This window comes from Oryza sativa, chromosome 11 (genome assembly GCF_034140825.1).
Source record: "Oryza sativa Japonica Group chromosome 11, ASM3414082v1".
NCBI lineage: Eukaryota > Viridiplantae > Streptophyta > Magnoliopsida > Poales > Poaceae > Oryza > Oryza sativa.
The window spans coordinates 7,407,459-7,423,186 of record NC_089045.1 but is presented as its reverse complement, the minus strand read 5'-3'; the positions used below and the strand labels follow the sequence as shown (position 1 = coordinate 7,423,186).

The window sequence follows — 15,728 nt, the reverse complement described above, 5'->3', positions numbered from 1 at the left end:
ATCTGGGTCTTCTCATCTGATTTAGAATATTGAGCCAGTTATTGGCGCAGATTATCGACTTGATTGTAGGGAGAAATTTAATATTTTGGGAAATCAAGTTAACTAATATTTTAAAACAAACAGTTAAACAATGAAAAAAAATATTTTTTGAAAGTGTAAAGTAAATAATCCGTTTCAATAATCTGGTGAATAATCCACAAATAACAAGCCACCTCAGCCGTGGTACAGAGAATCCTCACCAAGCCACCAGCAGCTAAAGGGGGCCGGCTCGGCTGCCACAGCTCAAACGGCACTCCCACAAGCAACAACAACCTCCTCTCCTGCATATCCCTTCCATCACCATCTTTGCACATCATCTCTACAGTGCATCATCCCATCCATCCATCTTTGCTGATTCACCCCACAAAATTAAAGAAAAGCCACAAACATTGCATGGATCCCTGGTCCTCCCTATGCTAATGCTAGTAGTGGCTACTTCAAATAGGTTGGACCTCTGCTCTATTAACTCTTGGCTACTCTCTCCTCTCTTCTCCTCTGAACCTTCCACACTGAAAACCCAGCTGCCTTCCTTTTATCTGAAGAGTTGTTCAGAGGCTTATCTAGCTTCAGTTGATTTCCTGCTGCTCCATTGGTTCTTGCTCTTGTTCTTGCTGCTGCTGCTTTTGCTCTTTGTGTGTTCATGTGAGGAGAAGGATTGGAAGAAGGGAAGTGAAGCAGAGATTGGGAAGAGCAGGTTTGGTCAAGAAGGAAGAACAGAGTGGGAGTTTCAGGAGAAGCTGAGAGGTATCTGATTTTTTTTTTGTTTTGTTTTGGTTTGAGCTACTCATGTTGATGGGTTTGTTATCTATGATTGAGTTGTCTTGTTTGCATTCTGCTGGCCATGGAATTTGTTCATGATGAATTGCTTTCTCGGATTGCATAGTTAGCTGTTCTTTTCAGTTCTGCTATGGTTAGCTGTCCACAGTTTCAGTATGGAGTTCATGTCATCATGCACTTAGGTAGTAAATAATTGTTGTCATCTGTAACTTTACCTTTAGAATGATTTTACGATCGTTGAAGCAATTCCTGAGATACCAAATTTTACACTATAAAATATTGCACCATAAAATTTCTTTTCATTTTAATTTTTAACCTTAGAAGGTTATTGAGCTATTCAATCCAAATTTACAATTAGCTTTTTTCCTTTATGGGTTGATGTATTTGGTGGAAGTTTCCATTTCGACTATGATGTATACACACTAGGGCTGCCTATACAAATTAGGAGCAGTAGCTATACCTGCTGGGCCCACATGTCAGTTACTCTAAACCTGAAAAAAAAGGAATGCATGCATGTCGTCTGTCAACATGTCTACGTTTGCCGGCCATAATGAAGACGATCTTCCTTTCAATGTTTTTTTGAAAGGACGGTACAAACTAAAGAGTATATGAAACTTCGATAATTGATGAACTTTGTGTGATTTGTGATACCGATGTGGGAAGACTCTGTTTTGAACTGATCCGTGTGATAGCAATTGATCTTACAGAGCTCTAAACAGGGCATCAGTAGCTTTTTGATGTCTGTGTCTTGCTGATTAGATACATCGTACACCTATGCTTTGGTGAAAAGGAACTTCATGATACATACAAATTTGTGGTTCCAAAAAGTTTGCAGTTTTTGGTAAAAGATGGTGAGAAAAAAAATTCTTCTCTTAAAACATGAGGAACCAGGTTTAATGAAGCAAATATATTACTCTTTTCAATGGAGGAGTAGGTAGTGATGGTTCTACAAACACCACTCTATTTGTTCAATCTTTTGTGTATATACACTTATGTAGGTATAGTTGTTTGTTGATTGTAGATTGTAAGATATTTAAGACAAACAAAATTTAAATCTTTGTACATGATTAGGTGATCCGTGGTCTTTGGGATCATCTAGTCATATTTATAATTTGAGACTTTTATGGTGATATCTATTGGTAGTATAAGTTTTAAAATTAAAAAATAACTCTTTCTTTTTATAGTTGTTACAGCTCGTGTGGAAGATGCTATTAAAATTTAAAATAAATTTAAAATGAAAATTTTACAATTTTTGAGAAAGTATTTATAGGTATCAAATTTTACACTAATTAAAATATTTGATACCTCGAGGAACTAGTACCGGGAGATACCAAACTTTACACTATAAAACATGGTATCTTGTAAAATTCTCTTTAAAATAATAGTGATGTCGGATAAATAGACTGCACGGTATATCAGGTAACAAATCAAATTGTTAATAAATATATAAGTATGAGATTAAGTTTTCTCTGAAGTCGATTGGGAGTTAACATAAACAGAGCATGTCCAATAGGGCATACAGTCTTCAAATTTTCAAATATTTTGAAAATCTTTAGTTAGTTTCAGTGTAATAAAATATTTTGCAAGGTATAGTATAATTAAACATAAGCTATATATTTATGACAGAACATCATAATTAACATATATACAAAATAATAACAAAAATATAATCATATAAAATTTTGAACTACTGTAGATGGAAAAGGAAATTTTGACAACCATACAATTTTCTATGCATACCAGAAAATTAATGACAGCTTCATATGATTAGTTAAACAACTATCCGATGGACATATATCATCATACTTTGACATAGCAACAAAAGTAGTAGTTTGGTAGTCAAGTTTGGGAGTGTTCGTGCACGAATCATGTGAGGATCAACCTATATGGAGTTTGAACTGAAAATTTATGCATTTTCTAGCAAGGACATATGCACAGATAATCTTAGGCAAACAAATTAGGTCAAAAGTGTTTTACTAGATTAAATACCAAAAACTGCATAGAATTCTATCGCCAACAAATTAGTTTGTCTTTACAGGTTGGTCCTATCGTGTCGTTCCAAGGATGGGTTTGTTATCCAACAAAACCTAAGTGTTGAGGCCATTTGGCATGCTGGACACTGATGTCTCACTAAAATAGTAACTGGTAAAGTATATTCCCACTAAAATTGCCCCTTGACCATCTTTTCTTCCCCCCCAGCGTGTGCACTTCATCATCTGTCCCCATTACATTTTGCAGCTAGTGCTCTGGCTTTTTTGCATGCCCCAATTATCTGATTAATTTAGTGGGAAAATCTTTCATGTGCCATGTGGTGACAATCTAGTGCAATTTTGCTGCTGATGGTGTAGTGAAGAGGGAAACAGAGTAGGGATATGGAAGGTGGTAGATGGAAGGTCATGATCTCTGAACATGTGGTTAACAAACCAAAAGCATCTTTCGAAATGTCCAAATCACATATCAGCTGTACAAAGTTTTTGCATTGGCACCTACACACTGTTTGAGCCTGACCTTATGATCATGCATGAGCTGAAGTTTTCACTCTGCTTGAAGTGAGATTTCATGAAGGGGGGGGGGGGGGGAATAAAGATTTGAGCTCAAAGGTGTTTTTGGGGAAACTATTCTAATCCCTCGAGGGGATGTTCCCTCGTTTGCTCAAAAATAATCTAAACGGTTATGAAAAATTCTGGAAAAATTTGACAACATTCATACAACACATATATACAACTTCACAAAATCTTAAGTCCAAACTCAAATCACACGTCGAGATATAAAAAAGACAAATTCAGCGTATAAATAGTAGTGTACTGTTTATATCTAAATTTGTCTTTTTTGTTTCTCGATGTGTAGATCGAATTTGAACATGAATTTTGGTGAACTAGTAGGTATCATTATACTCTACATTGTCAATTTTTTTTAGAATTTTTCACAACTATTTGCGTTAAATTTAAGAGAAAAATGTATATGAGGGGATGTCCCCTCGAGGGATTAGAATCCACTCCCGTGTTTTTGGCAAACAAACATATATGGTGCAACAGTTCATAATGACATGTTTTTGGTTTGAGAAATTTCTTCAGGTTTAATTAATTCTCCTAGGTCTGAGGTTGTTTGTTTTGAAGACAGAATTCTGCTTTCTGATTTGGCTTGTTACCATACTCTGAATTTTTAGAAAGTAGTACAACATGTAAAAAATACTGCTGATCATGTGCATGCCATGTCATCATAACATTTACTAGTCCTCCATTATGGAAATTCCATGTACTGAACCACCAGGAAATAGCACCACTAGTAGTAGGCATTATGTAGAATCTTCCAAAACCTTCAGTCATGTCAAATGATGAACTCTCACTCACCTTAACTGATCTAATTAGCACTATATAAATTGAATTCCAAACTGACAAGTGACATCTCTTGTTTATTTTTTTTTCTCTCTTTCTTTCAGACACCAGGACAACACTGAAACACCAATGTGAATATGTGATCAAGCTGCTGCCATCAGATTTCCCAACACAAACAATCCATAGCAATGAGAAGGCACATCCTTGTGATCTGCCTCCCTCTAATCACACTCCTCTCACTCTCCATCAGCTCAAGCTGCCAATCTGACCACCAAATTCAGACCCAAGCACTTCTCCAGTTCAAGGCCGGCTTGACCGACCCTCTCAACAATCTCCAGACATGGACCAACACCACCTCGCCGTGCCGCTTCCTCGGCGTCCGGTGCGACCGGAGGACCGGCGCCATCACGGGCGTCTCGCTGTCGAGCATGAACCTCTCCGGGAGGATATCGCCGGCGATCGCCGCGCTGACGACCCTGACACGCCTTGAGCTCGACTCCAACTCGCTGTCGGGGAGCGTGCCAGCCGAGCTGAGCAGCTGCACCCGGCTCAGGTTTCTGAACCTCTCCTGCAACGGCCTCGCCGGCGAGCTGCCGGACCTGTCGGCGCTGGCGGCGCTCGACACCATCGACGTCGCGAACAACGACCTCTCCGGGAGGTTCCCGGCGTGGGTCGGCAACCTCTCCGGCCTCGTCACGCTCAGCGTCGGGATGAACAGCTACGATCCCGGGGAGACGCCGGCGAGCATCGGGAACCTCAAGAACTTGACGTATCTGTACTTGGCGAGCTCGAATCTGAGAGGGGTGATACCTGAATCCATCTTCGAGCTCGCCGCGCTGGAGACGCTCGACATGTCGATGAACAACCTCGCCGGCGTGATCCCGGCGGCGATCGGCAACCTCCGGCAGCTGTGGAAGATCGAGCTGTACGGGAACAACCTCACCGGCGAGCTCCCGCCGGAGCTCGGGAGGCTGACCGGGCTGCGGGAGATCGACGTGTCCCGGAACCAGCTCTCCGGCGGGATCCCGCCGGAGCTCGCGGCGCTCGAGGGGTTCGAGGTGATACAGCTCTACCGGAACAACCTCTCCGGGCAGATCCCGGCGGCGTGGGGCGAGCTGAGGTCGCTGAAGAGCTTCTCCGCCTACGAGAACCGCTTCTCCGGCGAGTTCCCGGCGAACTTCGGCCGGTTCTCGCCGCTCAACAGCGTCGACATCTCCGAGAACGCCTTCTCCGGGCCGTTCCCGAGGCACCTCTGCGACGGCAAGAATCTCCAGTACCTTCTCGCCCTCCAGAACGGCTTCTCCGGCGAGCTCCCCGACGAGTACTCGTCGTGCGACAGCTTGCAGAGGTTTCGGATCAACAAGAACAAGCTCACCGGCAGCCTCCCGGCGGGGTTGTGGGGTCTCCCCGCCGTGACGATCATTGACGTGTCGGATAATGGGTTCACCGGAAGCATCTCGCCGGCGATCGGCGACGCGCAGAGCTTGAACCAGCTGTGGCTGCAGAACAACCATCTCGACGGCGAGATCCCGCCGGAGATCGGGCGGCTCGGGCAGCTTCAGAAGCTGTACCTGTCGAACAACTCGTTCTCCGGCGAGATACCGCCGGAGATCGGGAGCCTGTCGCAGCTGACGGCGCTGCACCTGGAGGAGAACGCGCTCACCGGCCGGCTCCCCGGCGAGATCGGCGGCTGCGCGCGTCTCGTCGAGATCGACGTCTCCCGGAACGCGCTCACGGGCCCGATCCCGGCGACGCTGTCGGCGCTGTCGTCGCTCAACTCGCTGAACCTGTCGCACAACGCGATCACCGGCGCGATCCCGGCGCAGCTGGTGGTGCTCAAGCTGAGCTCCGTCGACTTCTCGTCGAACCGGCTCACCGGGAACGTGCCGCCGGCGCTGCTCGTGATCGACGGCGACGTGGCGTTCGCGGGCAACCCGGGGCTCTGCGTCGGCGGCAGGTCGGAGCTCGGCGTGTGCAAGGTGGAGGACGGCCGCCGCGACGGGCTCGCGCGGAGGTCGCTCGTCCTCGTGCCGGTGCTCGTGTCGGCGACGCTGCTGCTCGTCGTCGGCATCCTGTTCGTCAGCTACCGGAGCTTCAAGCTGGAGGAGCTCAAGAAGAGGGACATGGAGCAGGGCGGCGGGTGCGGCGCGGAGTGGAAGCTGGAGTCGTTCCACCCGCCGGAGCTCGACGCCGACGAGATATGCGCCGTCGGGGAGGAGAACCTGATCGGGTCGGGCGGCACGGGGCGCGTGTACCGCCTCGCGCTCAAGGGCGGCGGCGGCACGGTGGTGGCGGTGAAGCGGCTGTGGAAGGGCGACGCGGCGAGGGTAATGGCCGCGGAGATGGCCATCCTCGGCAAGATCCGGCACCGGAACATCCTCAAGCTCCACGCCTGCCTCTCCCGCGGCGAGCTCAACTTCATCGTCTACGAGTACATGCCGCGCGGCAACCTGTACCAGGCGCTCCGGCGAGAGGCCAAGGGCGGCGGATGCGGCGCCGCCGCCGCCGAGCTGGACTGGGCTCGCCGGTGCAAGATCGCGCTCGGCGCGGCCAAGGGGCTCATGTACCTCCACCACGACTGCACGCCGGCGATCATCCACCGCGACATCAAGTCCACCAACATCCTCCTCGACGACGACTACGAGGCCAAGATCGCCGACTTCGGCATCGCCAAGATCGCCGCCGAGGACTCCGCCGAGTTCAGCTGCTTCGCCGGAACCCACGGCTACCTCGCCCCCGGTAATCACATCACCTCCCCCTCCACCCAAATTCGAACTATTCGTTTCAAATTTCGTACTGATTTTGAATCAAATTTACGTTCCGCGCAGAGCTCGCCTACTCCATGAAGGTGACGGAGAAGACGGACGTGTACAGCTTCGGCGTCGTGCTGCTGGAGCTCGTCACCGGCCGGAGCCCGATCGACCCGGCGTTCGGCGAGGGGAAGGACATCGTGTTCTGGCTGTCAACCAAGCTCGCCGCGGAGAGCATCGACGACGTGCTGGACCCGCGCGTGGCGGCGCCGTCGCCGTCGTCGTCGTCGGCGGCGGCGGCTGCCAGGGACAGGGAGGACATGATCAAGGTGCTCAAGGTCGCCGTGCTCTGCACCGCCAAGCTGCCGGCGGGGCGGCCGACGATGAGGGACGTGGTGAAGATGCTCACCGACGCCGGCGCCGGGCCGTGCAGCCCCCGCGGCCAGCCGCCGGCGGCGAGGGCTTGCGCCAGGAGCAAGAGCTGCTGCTGAATTTTAGAGTAGATTCTGCTTTCTCGCCTCTGTCTGCATCTGCATTTCTGCAGCCAACTCTCGCTGAATTTTAATCTTTGATGTGTACTAGGGATCATACTGTAGATGATAATGCATTTGCAGGTATTATGTAAAATGGTTGACAATTAAGGTAGTAGTCCACTTTAATTATAGTTTAAACCTCTGATTTTGTCATGCTTTTATACCGATATTTTAAAATGGATTTGTACATATATGAATATTTGGTTGGCAGAGGGTCGGAGTTGTTCTTAAGAATCATCACGAATGTTTAGGAGTACAAAACTGAATGGTATAGATTTTGGATGTGGAAGAAGATGCAATTTATTTGCTTCAGAGCTATGAATAAAAAAAAGGGCAATTGTTGCTAAAGCTGATGCTGCTTCGACTAAATTCGGTCAACACTCAGCAAATACTTTTGTTTGTAGGCTGTGTTTAGATCCAAAGTTTGGATCCAAACTTCAGTCCTTTTTCATCACATTAACCTGTCATACACACACAACTTTTCAGTCACATCATCTTCAATTTCAACCAAAATCCAAACTTTGCGCTGAACTAAACACACAGTCGTAGTATCAAATGTTTGTACAGTAATATATCACAATTTATTTTATAATTTTTTATTAAATTTATAACAATTTGATGACAATGCAATAACGAGGAGACCCTCTTAAGGTAGTAAAATCCATTTCCTCCTCTGCACAGATGTGGCAATGAGATTTTATCCATTTGGCAATAGGGTGATTTCATCAAAACACAAATCGCGAAGGTGATTCGGAAGTAAGGTTCCTTTAATTTTTTTTGACATCCGCTCTAATTTTTAATTCAACTAGCAAGATAGCCCGCACTGATGCGCGTGCATCTTATTTAGTGGTGTTTGAAATTTTGTCACGAATGTTTATATATATGCTTTTTTAAAAAACAATATTCTCTCTTCTGAATATGTGTATATCAATAATTTTTTGGGGATTGTTTTAAAAGTTAGTTTCGATCACTCGACGTACGGACGTGTGCTAAGAGGGGACATGCTTATGGACATTTCTCTATACGCATATATATTTGACCGAAGGCATTTGTCTATACGCATGTTGGACCGACGCGATGTCAGGTCCTTTGAGGGGGTGTCTGTAACATCCTTGTTCGATTAGGATGTGGCCTATGTTTTATTTAAAGGATGTAATTTGTGTTGTCTATAAGCGTTGTGTGCACTTCAGTAGAACCATCTTGCTAGTTAAGCAAGAGTACAACCAACTTGTAAGGCATTGTCTCTTTAACCATATCATTTTCGTGTTGACTATTTTATATGAAGCACGAACGAAAGTGTAAGTGGGGTAATATTTGGGCATGCTGGTTGAATGGGTTGGGATGTGTTGTGTTCTAGAGGACAGGTTGTTATAAACTGTAAACTAAAATCAATTGAATCATGTCGTCTTAAATTTATGAGAAAAAATGTTGCAACAATGGATCTGGTTCAGATGAAACTATCATTTATACTACATGTGTTTTTTTTTAAAAAAAATTAGCATCTTAATTTAAACTTTTAAATAATACTTTTTCTTGTATACTAAAGATGTATTTATAGATTTTAGGATTATTATTTTAAGAAATTTCCTATTAAAAATATGATAATATGACTTCTTCATCTAATTAAAGATATAATCATATACTTCTATTTGTTTCTATTACCTCCATCCATAAATTGAAGGATGCAAATTTTATCCTAAGATATAAGGGATTTTAAATACTACTCATCACATCCAACCATCAATTATTTCATTACTCTAACCATCTTCTAACTCTGCGCATATCCCTTATTTAATGAGCCTTATTTAGTGAGGGGTATCTTAGTTTTTTTTATTCTTTCTTAATTACTATAAAATTTTAGGATTCATTATAGGACGGACATAATAATTAGAAAGAGCTTCATTCATAGATGGATTTACATATTTATTTGTACTTTTGTTGATTGATTTAGGTTATTTGTATAGGTAAATAGACCTCATATATATGTTTAGAGATATAATTAAGTTAGTAGATGTCGTTAGATGTCTAATGCTATAAAGTAATGAGCCCACCTTTTTTATTAGAAAAAATAAGGTGGATATTTTTTTCAGGGATAATTTTTAGGAGTTTTTTTTATTCAGTAGTGAACTTGATTGACGTAAGGAAAAAAAAGAGGCGAGAGCCGATGGGTTCGTCTCATCCGTGAGGAGGGAAGTGGATACGTGTATTGTACATATGGATTTTGATGGCCTGATCGCTCGGTAGGTTTCATTTTTAAGATATAGATCTAACATTTTAAACTAAGGTCCACCGATTTGGGTGAGATGATTTTTTTCTCAAATGTTTTTATATTAAGACATATTAAAGCGTCATGTGGTGATTTAGGAATGTTTATAGCACTACAAGAATATATTTAATCTGTGACGAAATTTGACGAAATTTTCGTGATGTTTTTAGAGATCGTCACGGATATACAACTATGGATACAAGGCCCATAATACCGTGACAATTTATCGATTTCGTCATAAACCGGCCTAAAACCTGTGACGTTATAGCAATTTCGTCGCAATTTACAAATATAATATTAAATAATTCAAAACCAAATAAGAGATGTGTACATTTTGTGATCAATGTTACCAATCGCTTTGTCGGATGAAGAAATGACCCAAATAAAAGTTATAGATCTTGATGAGTTATACCACTTTGTTATTGATGACTTTTTCAGTTGAAATCATCTAGTACTTGTAAATGTTGTTTGAAGTTGTTATAATTTGAAATTCAAATTCATACTGTTCAAACAAAGTCATATAGAAAAATGACCAAAATAAAAGTTATAGATATTGATGAGTTATACAACTTTGATGTTGATGTCTTTTTCAGTTGAAATCATTTATTATTTGAAAATGTTGTTTGAAGTTGTCATAATTTGAAATTCAAATTCAAATTATTGAAACAGAGTCATATAGCAAAATGACCAAAACAAAAGTTGTAGATATTGATGATTTATGCAATTTTATTGTTGATGACTTTTTCAGTTGAAATCGTTTAAGTATTTGAAAATATTGTTTGAAGTTGTTAGAATTTGAAACTCATATATTATATAGGTCAATCAAACTCAGATGGAGAAATAACCAAAATAAAATTGGTAGATATCAATAAGTTATACAACTATATTTTTATAACTTTTTCACATATATATGTCTAGATTTATTAACATATATATGAATGTGGGTAATGCTAAAAAGACTTATATTATAAAACGGAGAAAAGGGGAGGGTTAGGGGGAGAGAGGGAGTACGTACATACATGTGCACATTTTTTTCCGTTTTAAAACGTATTACGTGAACTTGTGATCGCGGAGAGGGGGAACGTACAGATCTTTTTTGTAAGATAAGATTTAATGGTGAAAATTAATAATCTAATGATTTAAAATATTGGGTCCACCAATTTAAAGGAAAGTGCCACGTGACGGTATAGGAGCATCTGTAGGAGTGCAATGTGGCGGCTTAGGAGTATTTGCAGGAAGTTTAATGGACTTTTTAGTATATAATACATTCTATAGGGATATAAGTCGTTTTTTTCCTTCCTCAAACTAATCTAGTGGATCACTTAACCCCCGAAATTGTTTGGTTCATTTTATCCCCTAAACTATTGAAAATGGTTCATTTTACTACTTAATAATATTTCTGTTTTTTAACTCTTTATACAGGTTGTATTAAAGTTCAAAAATATTTTCAATTTTATCATGGGTATTTGCTTGAACTTTCAAATTTTCATGTTTAAATCAATTTTAAGCGCTTTCAACCTACGCAACTAGTGAGAGAGTTTAGCTATTGCTGTTTTTTCGAGTAAAGCCGTGATTCTTTAGATCGTCGTTTTCTCATTACGAAGCCCCCATTTATCGTATTTGCAAATATATGATTGATTTTTGGTTGTTATTGCTGGTTTCTTCAATTTCAAGAACAAGGCTGATTTCCCCGCAAAAAAAAAAAAGAACAAGGCTGATTTATAACAGCAAGATCAATAACCCATGAAAAGATGTATCAATCGTTAAGGCGTAACACAACAATATCTCGTACGATTGTAGTAGAGTTGTCAACAATCCATTTAAATATTCCTTCATTTCCAAATTGATCATCATATAAGTTTATGCATCAAGATCAAGGATAATTTAAATAACATAAATCAATATACAATGCACACATTCTCCCACAATACATGCATGGATTAAAACATCATGCTAATTACACTTTAGCATACACACATCCTCACATGTTGCATTAATTATATTATGATGAAATCTGTGTCCACACGGTTATATGATGATCAATTTGAGAAATTTTAAATTCCATCAATTTAGGAAGGAGGGGTAATTATCATCAAGTCAAATAAAGATCGGACCAATCAGAACCGTGAGCTTATCAACTGGTATCACAGCTTTTATTGACATGTGAGTTTTCATCTATCTGTAACAGGAAAAAAAATAAAAAAAAATCGTACGTTATGCCTATATTGTTGTACGGAGGGAGTACAAGCTATCTTTGTACCGCTGCATCGTGACCAAGTTCTAAACCCCAACAAATGCCATGCAGCGATCCAAAAGATAGCGAAGACATCCCATTACGACGAACTCGTCGTCGTCGTCGTCATCATCCAAAGCTCCGGCCGTTGAGCTCGGATCAAGGACGTGGCCGGCGAAGACGACGGCGCCCGTCGTCTCCTCGATGACGAAGAAGGCGAAAGGATGGTCGGCGACGAAGTCCACCGGCACCGGCCGTGGCTCCGGCGTCATACTCATGCCGCACACCATGTTGATGGCGGAGGCGGCCGCCTCGGTGCCTTCCTCGTTCACCTCTATCACGGCCTTGTGGACGAGGCTCCTCATCGACAGCGGCCGCCTGCCGCCGTCGTCCTCCACCATCTTGGAGAAGTCGGCCTCCCCGTCGCTGAAGGTGGCGTCGAGGCCCAGGCCGCGGAGGACGCCGGCGATGTCGCCGGAGAAGGTGAGCTTGAACTTGGGCAGCTTGAGCTCGCCGACGGACGCGTGCCTCGTCGGCAGCTTCGCCTGGAGGAAGCCCGGGGTTGACGCGATCTCGTCGAGGAGGTCCCAGAGCCCGTCGAGCGCGTCGGGGAGGAAGACGCACAGCGAGAAGCGCGGCGTCGACGGCGGCGGCGGCGGCGACGCCGGGGAGCGGCGCCGTTCGTCGTCGTACGGCAGCCGGAGCACCTTGAACCCGTCGTGGCAGGCGATGTAATCGCCCGTGTCGTAGTAGGTGCCCCTCTGCATGAAGCTCGCGTCGACGGCGGCGCCGTCGAGGCGGTGGAACTTGCCGGTCTTGGTCAACGCCTTCGTGAAGGGATCCTTCCATTTGCCCTTGAAGTAGACGGCGTTGGCGACGACGACGTCGGTGTCGGCGGGCAATCCACCGTCGATGACCGTGTCGATGAGCTTGTTCGTCGCCTTCCTCGCCCACGCGTTGATCTGGTTCACCGCCTCCCCTGGCTGCCAGCAACAGCAACACGGCGAGATCGCGATGGTTTTAGTACACAGTTAGCAATGGCATGAGCTCGCCGGAGATGAGAATATGAGATCGTAATTGTGCTCACCTTTTCGCGGAAGTCGGCGGCGCGCGTCTCCGCCATGAAGGACTGGACGGCGGCGTCGCGGAACGACGGCGAGAGCGTCCTGGTCTTGTCGTACCACACGCCGGACACGAACGACACGCGCGGCCCGCCGGCGCGGGACCGGTCGGCGAGCGCCCGCCCCGCGAGGCGGCCGGCGAGGCCGGCGAGCTCGTCCCGGGAGCCCGCGCCGAGAACGCCGAGGAGCTCGGCGAGCGTGTCGCCGCCGGCGCCCGCGGCCACCAGCGCGAGCGCGGCGTACACGGACAGCGGCGAGAAGACGAGGTTGCCGTCGGGGGCACCGCCGGCCTGGATCCTCCTGGCGACGCGGAGGGCGAGCTCCGTCAGGCCGGGGCACGGCGGCGCCGCCGGCGGCGGCGGCGCCATGGCGAGCATGAGCTCGCGGAGGGTCAAATTGGTTGACTTGATTTCCATGGTGATCGTGGCGTCAAGCTGTGGCTTGGTCTGGACGAGATCGCGATTGCCTGAGAAAGAAGCAGAGTTTTATATCTAGCGTTTTGTTGATCCGAACGTATAGAACCAGAGTTCTGAATCCTTCCACATGTCGTATTTGTGACAAATTCGATTTTAAGCACTCCCTCCATCCCGTCAAATAAGATTCACATGCATTTTGAGATTTAACTATTTAAATATTTAACCAATAATTATTTTATTACAAACAGAACTAGCATGGTGGCCCGCGCAGATTGCGCGACATCATTATATTTTTTTCTCATATATTAGCATATATGTTTTCTCATTATATTATTCAAATATATTAAAATGACAACATAATTTTAAATTTTGCAATAACTTTACAAAACTACTAATGTGTAATATTCATATTATATTTTATATACATGTTAGTTATTAATTATTATTAATATCAAAATTTAGTTATTTGTAAATTATATATATTCCTATAAGGACTCTAGACTCATCTTTTAATATTTCTTTTTTTTTAATTCCGAATTTTCTGTACATTGTATTTCTATATAGACTCTATGCTCTTCTTCCAATATTATTTATTTATATTTCTGAATTTTCATATTATATTTTATATACGTGTTATTTACTAATTATTTTTAATATCAAATTTTATTTATTTGTAAATTATATATATTCCTATATGGATTCTAGACTCGTCTTTTAATATTTTTTTTTAATTCCGAATTTTCTGTAAATTGTATTTCTATATAGACTCTATGCTCTTCTTCCAATATTATTTATTTTTATTTCTGAATTTTTATTATTTCTAATTGTATTTCTATGTGGACTCTAAACTCAACTTTCAATATTTTTTAATTTTTAATTTCGAATTTCAGTTACTTCTAAATTGTATTCCTATTTGTGTTCCTATATCTGTATTCCTATATTGACCTTAAACTCTTCTTCCCATGTTTTTCTTAATTTCGAATTTTAGTTATTTGTAAATTGTACTTTTACACGAACTCTAAACTCTACTTTTAATTTTATTATGTTTATTCCAAATTTTAGTTAGTTTTAAATTCCTATATGGACTATATACTCTACTTCTAATATTCCTTATTTTTTTTAGTTCCGAATTTCTATTTTTTTTCTTAATTGTATTTCTATATGGACTCAATACTCTACTTCTAATATTCCTTATTTTTAATTACAAATTTATATTATTTCCTAATTGTATTTCTATATGGAATCTATACTCTACTTCTAATATTCATTATTTTTAATTCCGAATTTCAGTTATTTGCTAATTGTATTTCTATATAGACTCTATACTATATTTCCAATATTCCTTATTTTTAATTCTAAATTTTAGTTATTTCCTAATTGTATTTCTATATGGATTCTAGACTCCTCTTCTAATATTCCTTATTTTTAATTCCGAATTTCAGCTATTTCTAAATTGTATTTCTATATGGACTCTACTTTTTCTTTTTCTCCGATTAATATGAGAATTTCTAGGCCATGAGAGCGAACGTGGAGGCTCCTTTCAGTTATTTGTAAATTATATATATTCCTATATAGACTATAGACTTGTCTGTTAATTTTTCTTTTTTAATTCTGAATTTTCTGTAAATTATATTTCTATATAGACTTTCTGCTCTTCTTCCAATATTATTTATTTTTATTTCTGAATTTTTATTATTTCTAGTTGTATTTCTATGTGGACTCTAAACGCATCTTTCAATATTCTTTAATTTTTAATTTCAAATTTCAGTTACTTCTAAATTGTATTCCTATATTTGTGTTCCTATATTTGTATTCCTATATTGACCTTAAACTCTTCTTCCCATGTTTTTCTTAATTTCAAATTTTAGTTATTTGTAAATTGTATTTTTACACGAACTCTAAACTCTACTTTTAATTTATTATGTTTATTCCAAATTTTAGTTAGTTTTAAAATCCTATATGGACTATATACTCTACTTCTAATATTCTTTATTTTTTTAATTCCGAATTTCTTTTTTTTCTTAATTGTATTTCTATATGGACTCAATACTCTACTTCTTATATTCCTAACTTTTAATTACAAATTTATATTATTTCCTATATATATTTCTATATTGACTCTATACTCTACTTCTAATATTCATTATTTTTAATTCCGAATTTCAGTTATTTCCTAATTGTATTTCTATATAAACTCTATACTCTACTTCCAATATTCCTTATTTTTAATTCCGAATTTTAGTTATTTCCTAATTGTA

The 15,728-nt window shown here is 41.8% G+C and overlaps 2 protein-coding genes across 3 annotated transcripts; one reads left to right on the top strand and one right to left on the bottom strand.

The window, feature by feature from the left end:
- Positions 1-442: 442 nt before the first annotated feature.
- On the top strand, positions 443-7,644 carry LOC4350138 (receptor protein-tyrosine kinase CEPR2). 2 transcript variants are annotated; one of them, XM_015761819.3, is made up of 4 exons: positions 511-783; positions 2,855-2,961; positions 4,256-6,890; positions 6,980-7,644. In XM_015761819.3, exons 3-4 carry the CDS (start codon positions 4,340-4,342, stop codon positions 7,390-7,392), a joined length of 2,964 nt encoding a protein of 987 aa, XP_015617305.1. In that variant the 5' UTR covers positions 511-783; positions 2,855-2,961; positions 4,256-4,339; the 3' UTR covers positions 7,393-7,644. The 2 variants fall into 2 exon arrangements, with proteins under 2 accessions (XP_015617304.1, XP_015617305.1); XM_015761818.3 differs by lacking the exon at positions 2,855-2,961 and having other exon boundaries at positions 443-783.
- A 4,331-nt stretch (positions 7,645-11,975) lies between these two features.
- LOC107275671 (putative serpin-Z5) lies at positions 11,976-13,470 on the bottom strand. The gene is made up of 2 exons (XM_015760697.3): positions 13,021-13,470; positions 11,976-12,916 (listed from the first exon to the last, which is right to left on the bottom strand). Exons 1-2 carry the CDS (start codon positions 13,468-13,470, stop codon positions 11,981-11,983), a joined length of 1,386 nt encoding a protein of 461 aa, XP_015616183.3. The 3' UTR covers positions 11,976-11,980.
- Positions 13,471-15,728: the final 2,258 nt, after the last annotated feature.

Excerpts from the sequence above, each read along its gene's own strand:
- LOC107275671 (XM_015760697.3), bottom strand. The coding sequence starts at position 13,470 with ATGGAAATCAAGTCAACCAATTTGACCCTCCGCGAGCTCATGCTCGCC. Across the intron at positions 12,917-13,020 it reads CCGCCGACTTCCGCGAAAAG|CCAGGGGAGGCGGTGAACCA; the intron begins GTGAGCACAATT and ends TGTTGCTGGCAG.
- LOC4350138 (XM_015761818.3), top strand. The coding sequence starts at position 4,340 with ATGAGAAGGCACATCCTTGTGATCTGCCTCCCTCTAATCACACTCCTC. Across the intron at positions 6,891-6,979 it reads CCACGGCTACCTCGCCCCCG|AGCTCGCCTACTCCATGAAG; the intron begins GTAATCACATCA and ends CGTTCCGCGCAG.